This window comes from Macrotis lagotis, chromosome 1 (assembly GCF_037893015.1).
Source record: "Macrotis lagotis isolate mMagLag1 chromosome 1, bilby.v1.9.chrom.fasta, whole genome shotgun sequence".
NCBI classification, from domain to species: Eukaryota; Metazoa; Chordata; class Mammalia; order Peramelemorphia; family Peramelidae; genus Macrotis; species Macrotis lagotis.
This window is the reverse complement of record NC_133658.1, coordinates 589,905,680-589,921,365: the sequence shown is the minus strand read 5'-3', so window position 1 is coordinate 589,921,365 and position 15,686 is coordinate 589,905,680. Positions and strand designations below refer to the sequence as shown.

At 34.6% G+C, this 15,686-nt stretch overlaps 1 protein-coding gene across 7 annotated transcripts in view; it reads right to left on the bottom strand.

Moving 5' to 3' along the window:
• The window catches only part of ARMC8 (armadillo repeat containing 8), a 133,504-nt gene that overhangs the window by 28,053 nt on the left and 89,765 nt on the right, over positions 1-15,686 (bottom strand). For all 7 annotated transcript variants that reach the window (XM_074214856.1, XM_074214853.1, XM_074214858.1 and 4 more), the window contains 2 exons: positions 1,630-1,712; positions 1,246-1,327 (listed from right to left, as the gene is read on the bottom strand). In XM_074214856.1, the coding sequence (XP_074070957.1) occupies positions 1,246-1,327; positions 1,630-1,712 (165 nt within the window). The remainder of the gene's footprint in view (positions 1-1,245; positions 1,328-1,629; positions 1,713-15,686) is intronic.

The following is a 15,686-nucleotide window of genomic DNA, read 5'->3' as shown; positions in this document are numbered from 1 at the left end:
ATAGACAACTCTCTTGAATAGATCACCTCTTCACATTTGTGAAAATGATTGAGATATGTAAAAAAAAATAGGATAATCCTGTGTTTATTGTTTGATTACCAAAAAAAAAAAGATTTGACAAAGCAATATTCTCTTTCAAAGAGTATCTTTTAATAAGGTATCTGTTACATACATGTTAAAGAAGTCTAAGATTCCTTCATAGGGGTGATTAGAGAGATGAGTTAGTTTAATGTCAGATAGAGTGATCAAATAGAAGGAGTGATGGGTAGCTCTAGAGTCAGAACTCATAGGATCAGAGATCTAGAGCTAAAAGGCACCTCTCAGAGGTCACCAAGTTTAGCACTCTCATTTTACTGATGAGAAACTGAAGCCCAGAGAGGTCAAGTGGCTTGCCCAAGGTCATTCAGGCATTTTTTTTTTCAATTATGTCCAATTATTCATGATAGGTCTTCAGCAAGAACTGTTCAGTATAGAAAATTGTGCTCTGTTGTGATCTTGAGCAGCTAGGTGGCCTATTAGTTAAAGCATTAGGCCGGGAGTCAAGAAAAGCTGAGTCCAAATCTGGTCACAGTTGTGACACAGGGAAAATCACTTAACCTCTGCTTTCCTCAGTTTCCTCAACTGTAAAATGGGAATAGCACCTACCTTGTTGTGAGAATCCAATAAGATAATATATGTAAAGTGCTTAGCACATACCAAGTGCTATATAAATGTTAGTTATCGTCATCATCATCATTATTATTACATTTGTGGGAGCAGTAAACACAATGATGAGACCACAGAGTCATCAAAATGATGGTATTCTGAATAAGGCATTATGAGAAAATGGATATGTTTACCTATAGAAACTCCTCACCATTTCAAAATGTTCTTACAATTGATAAAAGACTAATTGCTAAACTAGATTGCTCAAACTGCAAATTAATTTCCATTTTTAACTCCTAAGAATTATAAGAAAAACATTAGCTAATTTTAAATATGCTATATAAACTCAAATGAATATTTAAAATTTTAAATAGCAAAGGAAAATAAACAGAAACACATGCAAGTACTAATTGCTGGCCTCAGAAACACTCTTTGTAGGCTTGTTTTAGATGTGTCAACATCAAAAATATTAGGTTTTAGCACATCAATTATTCAAAAGACCTTATAGGAAAAGGAAAAATTTAAGCAGGCAGGGCAAATGAGCTGTTACAAAGGTAGTATTGATGAAATGAACTTGCAGCCTTTCTCCCCATCTCTTACCTTCATTAAAGGTTTCCACACTGCATGATCCTGAAAACTGGTTCGAAGCTGCTGCACAGACCTGGATAAACTGTGCAAACATCTACAAAGAACAATCAAAATTAGCTTCACAGGATGATTAAGTCTTTACTTTTCAAACATAAATAATTGGGGATTTCATAACTATGAATGTTCTGCAGATAACACATTTATGAATATTTAACCACTTCAGAACACTTCAAGTACTTTTGGAAGTATATTCTCCAATAAGGTTACATACAGCATTTATAAGTCTATGTGAGCTTAAGTTCAGTTCATTTGATTTCTTACTTCATGAAGAACCAGAAAGTTAACTGATTTAAATATACTGCAAATGATTTTTATTCAGACCATGAAAGCTCATACCTGACTGCAGCTAACCGCACCTTGATACTAGACTCAGACAAGCCATTCACAATTCGGTCCATCATATTTTCAGTATCAATGATCTGGAGAAAAAGGTTAATTCTGCATAAATAACAACATGAAGTTGACAATTTATTTATTGTTTGTAAGTGTTAGTAATTCTGCCCCCTCCCCCGCCTTTTAAATGGCCATTACAATTTAAATGCTGCTTTTTGGTAAAAGTGTTTTTTTTTACCTTATATACAGCAATCTTGTACTGGACCTGGGCAACACATCAGAAAGGTACACCTACTGATTATGAGCATCTACCATCATAAATGATAGACACAGGGCAGGCTTTGTTTTTAGAAAAATAAAAACACTAAAGACAATAACAGCATGAGAAATACAGACATTTCACTTATAACCATCTAAGACAATTTAAAAAAAAACTAAATGATGAAAATGATTTCTAGTTTGGTGAATTAGACCAACAAACATGAAAGGAAACAAATAACATAGACTCTTCAAAGAAATTTAGATTCCTACCCAAGCCATCCCGTCGAGTGGAAGATTTTCTAATATTGATCAGTAGCTTACTTTCTTCTTGACATTTAAACCAAGCATATGTTTTTAAAAACTTAACTACTGTCTTCTTTCACTGAAGCCCTTAGTCCAGTTGAATACCTGGAAAATACTAACTGCAACTTCTGCAAAAGTATTTACCACAGTATTTTATAAGTAGTCTAACTCACACCTTATAAAAGATGAATTACTGTCTCCAATAATCTTAGTTAAAAAAGAGTGGGAATTTTTAGTTCATTGTGGATACAATTAAGAAGTTGATTAGAGTCTTGAGGGAAAAGTGGGGAGTGGGGTGAGAATAACAGAATATTCAAGGCATATTAGAAGAGATAAAACTAAAAATAGAGAGATAAAACTAAAAAAAAAAGAGATAAAACTGTCACAGACTTAGAATATTACATCTAGAAGAGGACTTAGTGATCACCTTATCCTATTCCTTCACTTTGCAGGTTTTGAATTAAGGGCTAGACTGGTAAAGTGTTTTGCCCAAGGTCAAGCAGGTGATTAGTGACAGAAAGAGCTTGAATCTTCTACTCAATCCACCACTCTCCCCACTATACTCAGTGTATGGATAGAAGTAGAACTGGTTGGGGAGGATATCAAGTCTCAAAAAATGAAATCCAAACTTCACCTATGGGTTGGAAATCTAGTTGGATAACACATTAAGTATAGGCTAAAAGATACACAGACCAGAGAAATAGATGCATCAATATTTTATAATTCCAAGGACCTTTATGTTCTTTTTACCTTATTGATGGCAAATAGTTTTAAATACCAAGAAATACTCTGCATGTTGACACCTTTCCTTTTCTGTAAAGGAAAAGACCAGATGTTGGAGGAGACTGAGCAAGCTCCTGTTACTAGGAAAACATATTTATTGTTTGGAACATCATTCTCACATTTCCAGAGAGTTAGAGAACCTTTCTACTTAGTTCTTCTTTGGAGATCTCAAACAAAACATGTCTAAAATTGAACCAACATTTTTCCCTAAGCAAATTATTTCTGTTAAATAGCAATTTCCTAGTCTCCAAACATTATCACAACTTTTGACTCTTCCCTTTCCCTCAATTGCTAGTACCCAAATTCTATGGATTCTTCTATGGGAAGAATAGTATCTGTTATATCCATTTCTGATTTTTCCTTTTTATTTCCCACCATCTTAATTCAGGACCTTATCTCTTGATGACAACATATATAATTCACTGAATTCCCAGACTACAATTTCTCATGATTTATCATGCATGAAGGGCCAGAATAAATTTCTGAAAATAATTTAACCATTTCACACTTGACTGAAAAATGTCTTAGGACAAAGTCAAAGTTTTAGTCTGGCACTAAAGTCTGACTCTAATTTACTTTTCTAGACTTATCTCACACTATTTTCTTTACATAACCTAAGCTCTAGTGAAGTCAATCTGTTTCCTAAGTATTCTAGTTTCAAGTAAGTATCCAAAAGTCAAAAAAATACTATATATCTTAAAAATTTCCCACACTGTTCAGGTATCCCTGATCTTTCTTGTCAGCACTACTCATAAAACAAAACTCCCCCCACTCCCCCCAAAACTCAACATTTACAAATTAAAGTATTGCTTAGGTGCTAGGGGGAATACAACTAAGTGCATATATAGTATGGTCCCTGTCTGCACAAAGTTCACAATCAAATTGAGGAGCTGGGTTTGGAAAAAGCCAATGGTGACTGGACTCCAAAGGCAGAGAAAAAGCCTTGACATAGGAGGTCAAGTCTAAAAAGCTGAAAAAAATCTATGGAGAGTAGCAAAAGGCTTGCCAATGGATTAAGCCAAGAGTGCTTTACATGTAAAAAAGCTGGATATTCCCAAAACTCAAAACTTTCAGGATTAAGGACAAAATATCAATAAGATTTCTCCCTGGAAATAACAACTGGAATATATCATAAGGAGTTTGAAATAGGGAAGACTTTTAAGAGAGATCAACTTCTTTAGCAGCTAACCACAACATAACCACTGTAAAACCTGTGGTGTCTGCCATCTAGGGGGCAAAGGTGGAAGAAAAATTAAAGCCCCTCTATGGTTCATCTCATTTGGAAAATTGGAATTAATAGTTTTTATTTTTTAATTTTTTTTTGCAAGGAAATGAGGTTAAGTGATTTGTTCAAGGTCACACAGTTAAGTAAGTATTAAGTGTCTGAGGTTGGATTTGCACTCAGGTCCTCCTGACTCCAGGGTGGATGCTCTAACCAATGTGCCACCTAAACTGCCCTTTATAATTCTTTTAACAGGATCCATTGGAAAGAAAAGGAATATTTAGAAGGCAGTAGAGTGTGGCAGAAAGACTGGACTTGGGAGTCACAAGATCTGACTTTGAATCTTAGCTGTGCTACATATCAACTGTGTACTTTTGAACAATTCATATCATCTTTCTGGGCTACTTCATTTGTAAAAGTTTTGGTTGGCCCAGACAATTTCTAAGCTCTGAATCCCATGATCTCATGATAATAAATTACATGAATTCTTATTATATGGTACCCCCTTTTGTACATCTCTAGACCTGATAGGACAAGCAAGATCAGGCTTGACTTGTGACTAACTACAAGACACAGAACTCCCTTGCTTAAATGTTGTACTCTGAGGACCCAACAACAACTGATAAAACAAAGATCTTTCTCAAATTGGACCAGTTTGCCTTTTAGGGGAATTCAGTCAAGATTCCAGCAGTAATGAGACTATTACTAAGTAACAGGAACAAGAGTAATACCTAATGGTATTACAATTGTCCAATCCTTTATAATTTTTAAAGTGTTTTTACACATATTAACTCATTGGGCACACAACTGTCATGAGAAATAGCTAGAGTATGCATTATTACTCCAATTAAAAAAACCACTTTATAATTAAAAAAAACCTTATTCCTGCCCCAACCCCATTCCATAGTAGAGTCTTCTCTTATTACAAAGGGACACAATGGCATTTCCTAATAGTATTATTCTCATTTAATAGATAAGGAAAAGGAAGCTCAGAAGTTATATGGCTAGTTCAGTATCATTCAAATAGAGGATCCTGAGTCAGTTCTTAAGTTTACTGACTTAGTTTAGTACTTTTCTCAGTAAATCATACAACCAGTTTGGGAACCCTTCTATACTCTATACCAGGGCTGTCCAACCTTACTTTTAAAAGTTTTTATTAAGGGCAGCTAGGTAGCCCAGTGGATAGAGCATCAGCCCTGGAGTCAGGACAACCTGAGCTCAAATCTGGCCTCAGACCCTCAATAATTGCCTCGCTGTTTGACCTTGGACAAGTCAATTAATACCACTGCCTTAAAAGTTTTTATCGAAACAATAGACAATATATTTTGATTTGCCATTTTAGTGAAAGCTCTGCGGTAGCTTGGCTTCATTTACTAAAGCATTTAGTAAACCCACAGGGGGCCACATAAAATCCCTCTGCAGTTGGCTACATTTTGGACAGCCCTGCTCTACACCAAAAGATTAATATGGTTTCAGGACATGTTAGGACAGAAGATGACCACTCTACCAGTATCTAGGATTCCTACACTATCCAGTTCTATAGGGATTACACAGTAGTAAATATCATTGAAACAAATGGATATCCCATGAACTAGATAAATTCTTGGAATTAGTAGAATATGGCCAAGTGAATTCTACTTTAAATTGATTTCCAGGTCTCTAGCACTCACAGAATTAGCTGAATTAGATGCTTAGCTTTATTTGTTGTCTTAAAACCCAATGATTTATTCTTTTTTTTTTTTTTTAAGGTTTTTGCAAGGCAAATGGATGGGGTTAAGTGGCTTGCCCAAGGCCACACAGCTAGGTAATGATTAAGTGTCTGAGACCGGATTTGAACCCAGGTACTTCTGACTGCAAGGCCAGTGCTTTATCCACTATGCCACCTAGCTGCCCCCAATGATTTATTCTTATTACCATTACTATTGCTGCTGCTGCTGCTGATAATGATGATAAATACCATATAGTAGAAAGAAAGTGAGCTTTGGAGACAGGAGTATCTGGATTCAAATTCAGCCTATTATACCTAATAGTTGTAAGATCCTGGGCAAGATGCTTACAACTGTTAAATTGCAGAAAAAAATTACAGAACTACAACTCATGAATGGTTGCCTCATTGAGGAACTGCCTATACTAACGAAAACACAGATCTAGACTAATAATAACTTTATATAATATTTAAAGTTTCAAAGGACTTTACATATATTATCACCTTTGAATTTTATGACAAAACTATGGGGGTAGGAACCAGAAGTTTTAAGATCCTCATCCTATAAATGAGGAAACTGAGGATCCAAGAGGTTAAATGACTTACTGGGTCGGATATGAACCAAGGTCTTTCTGAATTGCAGTCTTTCTCTACTAACACTGAAAGGTTTTTGCAAAGAAAACAGCACCTGAGCTTGGTCTTGAAGGTTACAGTTGTGTTAATTTGATTTGCCCAAAGTTATATTCTCAGGTTTTTGGGAAATGAAAGAATTTTCTTTGGGATAAAATAGAAGAACTATACCTTGAAGTGACAATCTCCTAAATCAAAGAGATGCCAATCTTCTTGAAACTACAAAGATAGGAATCTTAGCTTTATACTGAGTCTGGGATGCCAAACAACTCTCCTTACTCCCCTATCCAATTCCAAATCCAATATGCTATCTTGGCCTTTTGAATGATAAGAGAATCTGATAGCTTAAAAAATAAATCTAGGAAGAAAAAAATATGTACTTATTTTCTCTCCTTTTTTTCTTCTTTCTTCCCTCTTTCCCTCTCTCCCTTACTTTTTTTGTTTCTCTATTTTTTCTTCTGTGAGTCATTTCATATATTTCTCTGATATAGGGTTGGGGTATTAATTACTATTAGAACAGAAGGAAATAAAATAATCATTTTTATCTGAAGAGGAACAAATAATCCAGTGGTAGTAATTTAAAAATTTTTTTTAGCTATGAACTGCTTAAGAGAAGGGACTATTTTATTTATGTCTCTATTTTGCCAGAGTTTAATGCCGGGCATATAAAAGATATTTAATAAATACTTGAATTGTTGAACTGAAAGTCTAGCAATCTTATGAGAATTGGGTAATTTACATTCTTTCATTTTTTGAAAGCATGTCACAAGAGTTCTAAAAATAATTTAACAAAATGAGGTGCAGCTAGGTGGCACAGTGGATAGAACACCAGTCCTGGAGTCAGTAGGACCTGAGCTCAAATCCAGCCTCAGACACTTAATAATTATCTAGCTGTGTGACTTTGGGCGAGTCACAACCCCATTGCCTAAAGAATACATAATTCTGGAATTTAGAATGCTACCAATACCTTCTTCCTTCCAAATTAGAATTGATAGGCTGAGATCTTTAAACAAAGAATGATCTTTTGTATAGTGTAACTAGGCAGAGTGAACTTTAACTCCAACTATTTGATGGGAATAAAAGAGAGCAAAATTATAATGTTGCTGAGAAGTAACATGGGCAACAAGACAGGTTTAGCAAAAAAGGTTTACGACCAAATGTCCAACTGATAGGGAGGATTCTGATAGATATGGCAGAGCTAGGAATCAACAAACCATGTCCAAGGAGGTCAATAAGTATAAGAATATACAGGTCAGAGGGTAAAAGCAACACTAAACTTTGATCCTATACAAAGGATGCTATGTAGCCAAATGGAAATGATTAAAAAACCTGAAGGGATAAGGAGGGGATAAATACTAGTCAGGAAATTGCAAGATGTATAACATTTCCTGGGCATCAGGAAGTAGTCTTAGGCATGTTAGGCACACATAGATTGATGATAGAAAACTAGCACTTCTATTAAGCAAGTATTTGCTTGGAATAATAAAATACATAGAGGTTTGGCCACAGATAATAAAAAAATACAAATCTGATAGCAGTATAAAATAGGATTAAAAGTCTATCATCATTATTGTCTTTGCTGGCATTTATGCTAAGGGGAAGATAGGGCAGCAGGAGAGAGGCACTTTATTCCCAGGTCATGGTTCAGAATATCTGGAACTTTGACCAGAAGACATCTTTCTGATGTTTTCATGTATTTTTAATAGCAAGTGCCTATTGTTATCCACACAAAATAATTTTTTAATCCTTGTTTTATACTGACTGCAAGGCTGTGAGTGACCTTGAATCCACAGAACAGTCACTGTTTGATGTAGTAACAGAAGTACCTAAAGGAGATGAGAGTTGTCTGCTTTAAGGTTCTCCCTAGGAGATCCTCCAGTCATATTACAACAAAGCATACTTACTACAACTTGAAGGACTTCTAAGGTTTGACAGAAGTTGGCATTTGATGGTATGCAGGGGTGAAAGGGAAGTATTAAAAATGACTTCCAGGTTTTGTGCCTGTGTGTTTTAGATGACAATAGTACTTTTAATAGAAGGAGGAATAGGAGGGTATATGATGGTCAGGAAATTGCAAGTAAATAATGAAGACTATTACAACTCAAAGTAAAATATGCTGGGCATTATGTCACAGCACTTCTCTAACAGCTATTCTTACTTTTGAGGTTTTAGTTTCTTAGGGGCAGTAGCTAGAGTGAAGGCTAGAATAAATTTGTTTATAGATACCAATCAACACTCCAAAATACACATTCTCCTTATTTTTCTAATAAGACAGTTGTCCTTAGACTTCCTTACACTTAAGCATCTGCTAAATATACCTTTTTTTTGCCTCTACTTATCATGGAGCAAAGGGGAGGGGGGTGAAAGTGGTACAATTTAGGGAAAGGGCTGGTTATCCTTAAAGGATTTGGGAGAGATTTAAAAAAAAAGAGAGCAAATGGTAAGCTTGTAGGCAAGGCAGAAAACTCAGTTTTTGAATATTATGCATGAGCAATTGGTATGATGGAATTCAAGGTGCAGACAAATATCACTGCCTACAATAAAATTAGCTTTGAATTGGTCCACCCATCCTAGAAAACAATGTGTGGAGTTATGAATGGAAAGTCACTAAATCATTTATGTTCTCTTAATTTAGTGATCCTACTCTATGTCAGTAGGAGAAAAGTCTCATATATAACAAAATATTTTAGTTGCACTGTCTGTAACAGCAAAAGAGTGAAAACAAAATGGTTTTTGAGAAATGGTGTTTAACAAGTTGTAGTATAGGAATGAAATAAACTATATGCCTTATGAAATAACTAAGTGAAGAATTCACAGAAACATGGGAAGATGTTTAGTAACGTAAAGTAGAATTGCGGGGCAGCTAGGTGGTATAGTGGATAAAGCACCGGCCCTGGAGTCAGGAGTACTTGGGTTCAAATCCGGTCTCAGACACTTAATAATTACCTAGCTGTGTGGCCTTGGGCAAGCCACTTAACCCCATTTGCCTTGCTAAAAAAAAAAAAAAGTAGAATTGAGAAAATTGCATGCAAAATGACTTCATGAGTAAATGCTAACAACACTAAAAAGAAAATGGATGAACTGTCATGAGCTATATCAGTCCTGTAGAACTGATCAACACCTTCCTCCTCTCATCTGAGAGGAGATAACTAGAGATATAGATTGTCCTAGATGCTTGTCAGATGAGGTAACTCCATTAATTGGTTTTTGTGCAAAAACAAAAAACAAACAAAAAAAAACCCCAGCAATTAAAAAAAAAAGGCAGTACTTCTTATGATGCTTGTAGTCAGCCATTTCTTAGTAAGCATACTTGGCACCCTCAAGCTACTAGGATCCAAATCATGTGAAGAAGATTGTTCTACCTAGTTATTGATAGGACAAATGTGATGAGACATTCTAAAGAAGAAAACAACAGGTGTAGAAGGGCTGGACTTAGTCAAGTATGAAGACCCAGTTATATAAAAACTTCAGGAGAATTAGTAGGGGAAACTAATCAACCTGATGGTACCTCAAGAAGGACCTTAAATAATATTCAGGCATCTGATTAACTCTTTTTGTTTTTACTGGAATGGGCCACATCTAGGATATATACAAGCTCATAAATTCCAGGCAGACCTTTCCAAATCAAAAAAGAAGACTTAGATACTTTTATGACCCCATATAATGAAATGTACTCTCTGCTTGTATTATAGCTCTGTAGAAACAATGGGGTTAATTCTGATAAACAAGAATTATAACCCAATGAATGAAATATAATTAGGAAGGGATGAACTCTTTCATAACTTCTGAGATGTTGACTGCAGCACACTAACTCTTATATTTCTGTCAAAGAAGTTATCATGAAACTATCACTTTCCAGATCCTGTTAAATTCAGGACCACCAGAAGATCCAGTTAGACAGCTATAATGTACAAAGGGCTGTCAAAGCAAAGTTAAGGATATGACCTGATGGGATAATTGTAGCACCTATAGGAGGTAAGAAGTCTGCTTGCTTACGGATTTTCCCTGAGCAATAGTAATAACCAGAATTTATCTGGTATCTATTATGTGCTAACAGACTCTGAGCTAAATGCTTTACAGATAGTATCTTATTTGATCTTTACAACAAGCCTGGGAGTAAGATTTCATTATTATTCTTATTTATTATTCTTATGAATGAGGAAATTGAGGCAAAAAATAGATGAATTGATTTGTCCAGTGTCACACAGCTATTAAATGTCTGAGGCTGGATTGGAACTCAGAAGATTCTTCAGCCTTCTTACAACAAAAGAAACTGCAACAGGACTTTTAGGATTTGATGAGCATTAGCTACTGGTAATAAATGGAAGGAGAATGTGGCAAAAATGACAAAATTTTGTGACTGAGAGTCCAGGAAGTTCAGACAAAAGAATATCAGGGAGAATGGATGTTTGGTTTGAGACAGGCTGAGAATCTGCTTATACTGGGAAAAAGTACAATTTCCTTTTTCCTTCTAATTCATAGACAGAAAATAAAACTTGCAAAATTCTTGAGAGCACAAGGATGTCTATTTGAAAATAGACTCAATGGGATAAAAACTATGCAAGCAACTTCGTTTAAAAAAACCTTTCCTGTACTCCATTTAGAAATGTATGCAATTTGTAGTTAAACACAATACGTCTATAGAGTGCTAAAAAATATATAAAGCCCTTTCTACACAATCTAGAATAAACAAATGAATGACCACACATGATTCCAGGCATTGTCAGGTTCTCTCATAAAAAAAATAAATATTTTAATTAAGTGCTTTTCTGAGAAAACACCCAAAGGAAGTAAGTAAAAATAATTATTGCAAGTCATAGAGCACTTCAGGATTTACCAAGTGCTTGACAGACATTGACATTTAATCTTCACAATAATGCAGTGAACAAGGTATCAGTCTTCATTATCCTCACCTAAGAGATGGGAAAACAAAGATTTAGAATATGGTTCAGGAACTTGCCCATGGTCACAGAGCATTTAATTACTGGAGGTAGAATTTGAACTTGGGCTTTATTATTTTTGTTTTTTCAAGGCAACGGGGTTAAGTGACTTGCCCAAGGTCACACAGCTAGATAATTATTAAGTTCTGAGACTGGATTTGAACTCAGGTACTCCTGACTCCAGGGCCAGTGCTCTATCTACTGCACCACCTAGCTGCCCCTACCTAGGCTTTTCTAAATCTAAATTCAGCACTTTATCAAAAATGTCCTACTGATCAGCTAACTTAATGCCTATTATTTTAAATATCCAATAAAAGACACTTGTTTCACTCCTTCCTAGTTGCTGGTACACATAATTGGAGTTGGCATCAGGAAGACCCAAATTCAAAAGTGACCCCAGACACTAGTTGGGCAAGACTGACTCAGTTTACTCATCTATAAAATAGGGATAATGGTAGCACCTGTCCCTCAGGATTGTTATGAGGTTCAAATGAGTCGATATTTGTAAAGTGCTTAGTACTTAATAAATGCTTATTCTTTCCCTTATTTTTTCTGCTGTCCTCTTAAGCATCCTAAAGTCATAACGTTCTTATTACAAAGTTGGGATTAATAGAATGAAGAAAGGTAAACGATACAGGATACAGAATATTTGCTGAGTTGCCAGATCCTAATTCATATACATTCAATGGATTTTTATCTCTAGGTATTTCGTGGAAGAACAGTCACAGTGAAGGATGAAGTTCACTGGAGGTAGTTTCTGATGAAGAGCAATGGTCAGAATATCTTGAGGCAAAAAAATTGCCATATTGATTTGTAGCACCTAGAGTTGGAAGGGAACTTAAGAGATCTTAGTGTCCACCACCCCACCCCACCCTGCCCACCTTCAATTTACACATGAAGAACTCCAGACCCAGAGAAGTTAAATAACTTGTCCAATGCCTCACAGGAAATCTGTAGTACATTAAGGACTTAACTCAGGTCTGAATGTAATGCTCTTTCCTTTATCCCATCCTACACAATAGGGAAAAGTTATTTATCACATTTGGAATAAGAGATGATGATGCAAGATTATCTGTAGCATCAGTCTACAATCAAAAATATTCCATAATTTGTCCCTCAAATTACCTCCTGATTGTAGTTGACTTAAAAGGTCAATAGAACTATACTTGTATAGCTTTGAATTATTGATTTTCCCTTGATCTACTTGTTTATCTTGTAGCTTCTTTTCTCTCTGCCTGGTCCATCCAGGCCAGGTCAAAGGGGAGACGAGCCCTTCTGGTGATAAAAACATGTAATGAAGTGTGATAGGAGTCTTACCTATTTCTATTTCATTTCCTGCTATATCATTTGCCTCAGAAACCAACAATGATTTCTGTTTTTCTTTGTTTTATTTACTTTTCCTAACAAAACTGTTACCACTGGAAATAATTATATTTCTAAAATCTAAAGTAACATTGTAAATATATCAAAGTGGGTATAAGCATGTTATCAAAAGAGTAGAATAGGGCTTTGGAGTTAAGTTGAGAAAGATGTCTCTCTGTACAAAGATATCTATCCTCATCTCAAAAATGATCAGGTTAATTAAGCTACATAATCCCCAAGACCCCATCCAGCTCTAAAATTTACAAATTTAATGAACAAAGGGGATATATATATATATATATATATATATATATATATATATATATATCTTATTTATTTTAGAAAGTGGTCAGTTATTAGGTGGTACAACTGACTGCTCTTACAATTTACAGCAGTCAAACTTGCTGACAAGGGAACTACAGAAAGCTAATGATAACATGTTATAGTGTGATTTCAACCCATTCTAGGAGATCCTAGATAGTATTTTCAGATAGATAGATTTCCTTTTATCCAAGTGCTACTAGTACTCATTTCCTTCCTTTAGTACCAACTGTATTGGTTACTACAGAACATGGTCTTACAAAAAACTGGCTAGAAACAAATTCCATGGAATCCTAGAGCACTTGTGTTTTAACTGTACGATGAATTCAATTAAATCAAGATTTGTTAAACACCTGCTGTATATAGAACCCTGTCTTAAACTTAGGGGAAATCTAAAGGCTAAAAAGAAACAGTTGCCCTGATAGAGTTAACAAAATTACTGTCCTTCCATAATAAGCCAGATTATCAAAAAGGCCACAACTAGATAGATGCTCACTTTTTCAATTCCAAATAAAATTTGACCCCAAATCCAAACAAGTCAATCACTATTTTAATATTTACAGATCTAGTAGAGATCCCACTTCAATAATTTTTCTTTAAGTATAAAATCTATGTCTTCCTTAGCTGTTTTATTATTCACATACTAGTAAAAATCACCAACCTAAACAATACACTTTGTGCTTAAAAGTCAAAATCCCTGTTAGTTTAACAAATTCTGAAACACTTCATGATTATTTTCTTTCAGAAGTACTTATATCATGAAAACCTTATCATTATTTTCAGTTCTTTTACTCTGTAGGACAAAGGATCTTAGACTACAAAAGGTTTAAAAGTCTCATCCTGTTTTAGAAACTCATTTAAAAACACTTACCTTTATGGGAACCTCAAAGTTGATTTCATTGAATTCAATTTTAAGCTGGAAATGGCCTTAAAAGTTCAGGAGGAAACTGAGGCCCAAAGAGGTTAACTGACTTAGCTAAGATCACATAGTTTAGCTAGAAGGGAATGGCAGACACAAGTCTCCTGACTCCCAGTTAATTATTCTTTTAACTGACGTAAGCACTAAGGCAATCTCATCATTATCAAATTATAATGAATACAGATGGATCATAGAGAAGCATATAATTTTAAAGTATGAAAGGGCCGTAGAGACTTGACAAACCTCTGCATTTTTCAAATGAGGAACCAAGTGCAAAGAATATTACTTAGCTAGTAAGTGGCGGAGCTAAGGTCAGAGTAGGTTCTCTCATATAAATTACTGGAAAAAGTCTTCAAAAGATCCAAGTTCCTGGTTTTAAACATATAAACTAAGTTGTAAATATTGTCTATTCATCTGAATAAAGTCCCCATGGAAGGAACAAAGCTTTGATACTGAGGTTTTAGAAAAAACCCTAGGTTTTATATAGATATATGCATATTAACAACATTAACTTTAGAGGACATGATAAAATAAAAGATGAAAAATCCTCTTAACAATCAAGGATTGGCCAAGAACTTACAATATTAGAATTAAACAATAATTGCTTATTGACAAGCTACAAGGTATAATGAAGGGCTTCTGGCTGTATGACTGCAGATAATTTGATCTAAAATTCTAGCTATCCAAAAATCATATAATTGTTTAATATAATACAAAACCTGCTGATATGATCAAATATAAGGACATACTTTAAAAAAAAAGATAAATAAGGTTTCAGATAAATGATAACATTATTGTGGAAAAGTACCAAGCATGTAAATAACAGGGTTAAGCTAAGGATAATCAAAAGTTGGGGAGAATTTTGGTTCTTCTTCATTAACTCATTTAACTTAAACTCTTGTCATTTTGTTATGAAAGAATCTACCTAAAATTTTACATGCTATTTATTTCCAAAGATAACAAAACTAGCAAATGTTTCAGGAAATAAGTATACTACAAAATTAAATTTGTATATTCTAAATATACAAAGGCAATTTAGCATTTTAAAAATTCTTTTAAAACAAAAAATACATACAATGGAAAAAGTTAAAAGTGAAGGAATTATTAAGTTCATTAAAATGCACATGAAAATTATTCTGTATATTTTATCTGAAAGTGGTTTGATCTGAAAATAAATTTAGATTTTAAAACTTTTAAGTTTTTTCTGGTTTAAAATTTCCTTTCGCAATTCTACTTCCTAACTTAAATGTCTATATTCTTTGTTTGTTTGTTTTTTTAGGTTTTTGCAAGGCAAATGAGTTTAAGTGGCTTGCCCAAGACCACACAAAATAGGTAATTATTAAGTGCCTGAGACTGGATTTGAACCCAGGTACTCCTGACTCCAAGGCTGGTGCTCTATTCACTGTGCCACCTAGCCACCCCCAAATGTCTATATTCTTTATCTTTTTCCTTTCATAGTGACAAAATTGATTAAGTTAAAATTTTCTCAAATATACAGAAAAATTCATATATCCATGCAAAATAAGTTTCTTTTTTTCTTTTCTATGGCTATGAAAAAGGGATAGCTGGCAACCCTACTTTTTTCTTTGTCCCTTTTCATGAAAAAATCTGACA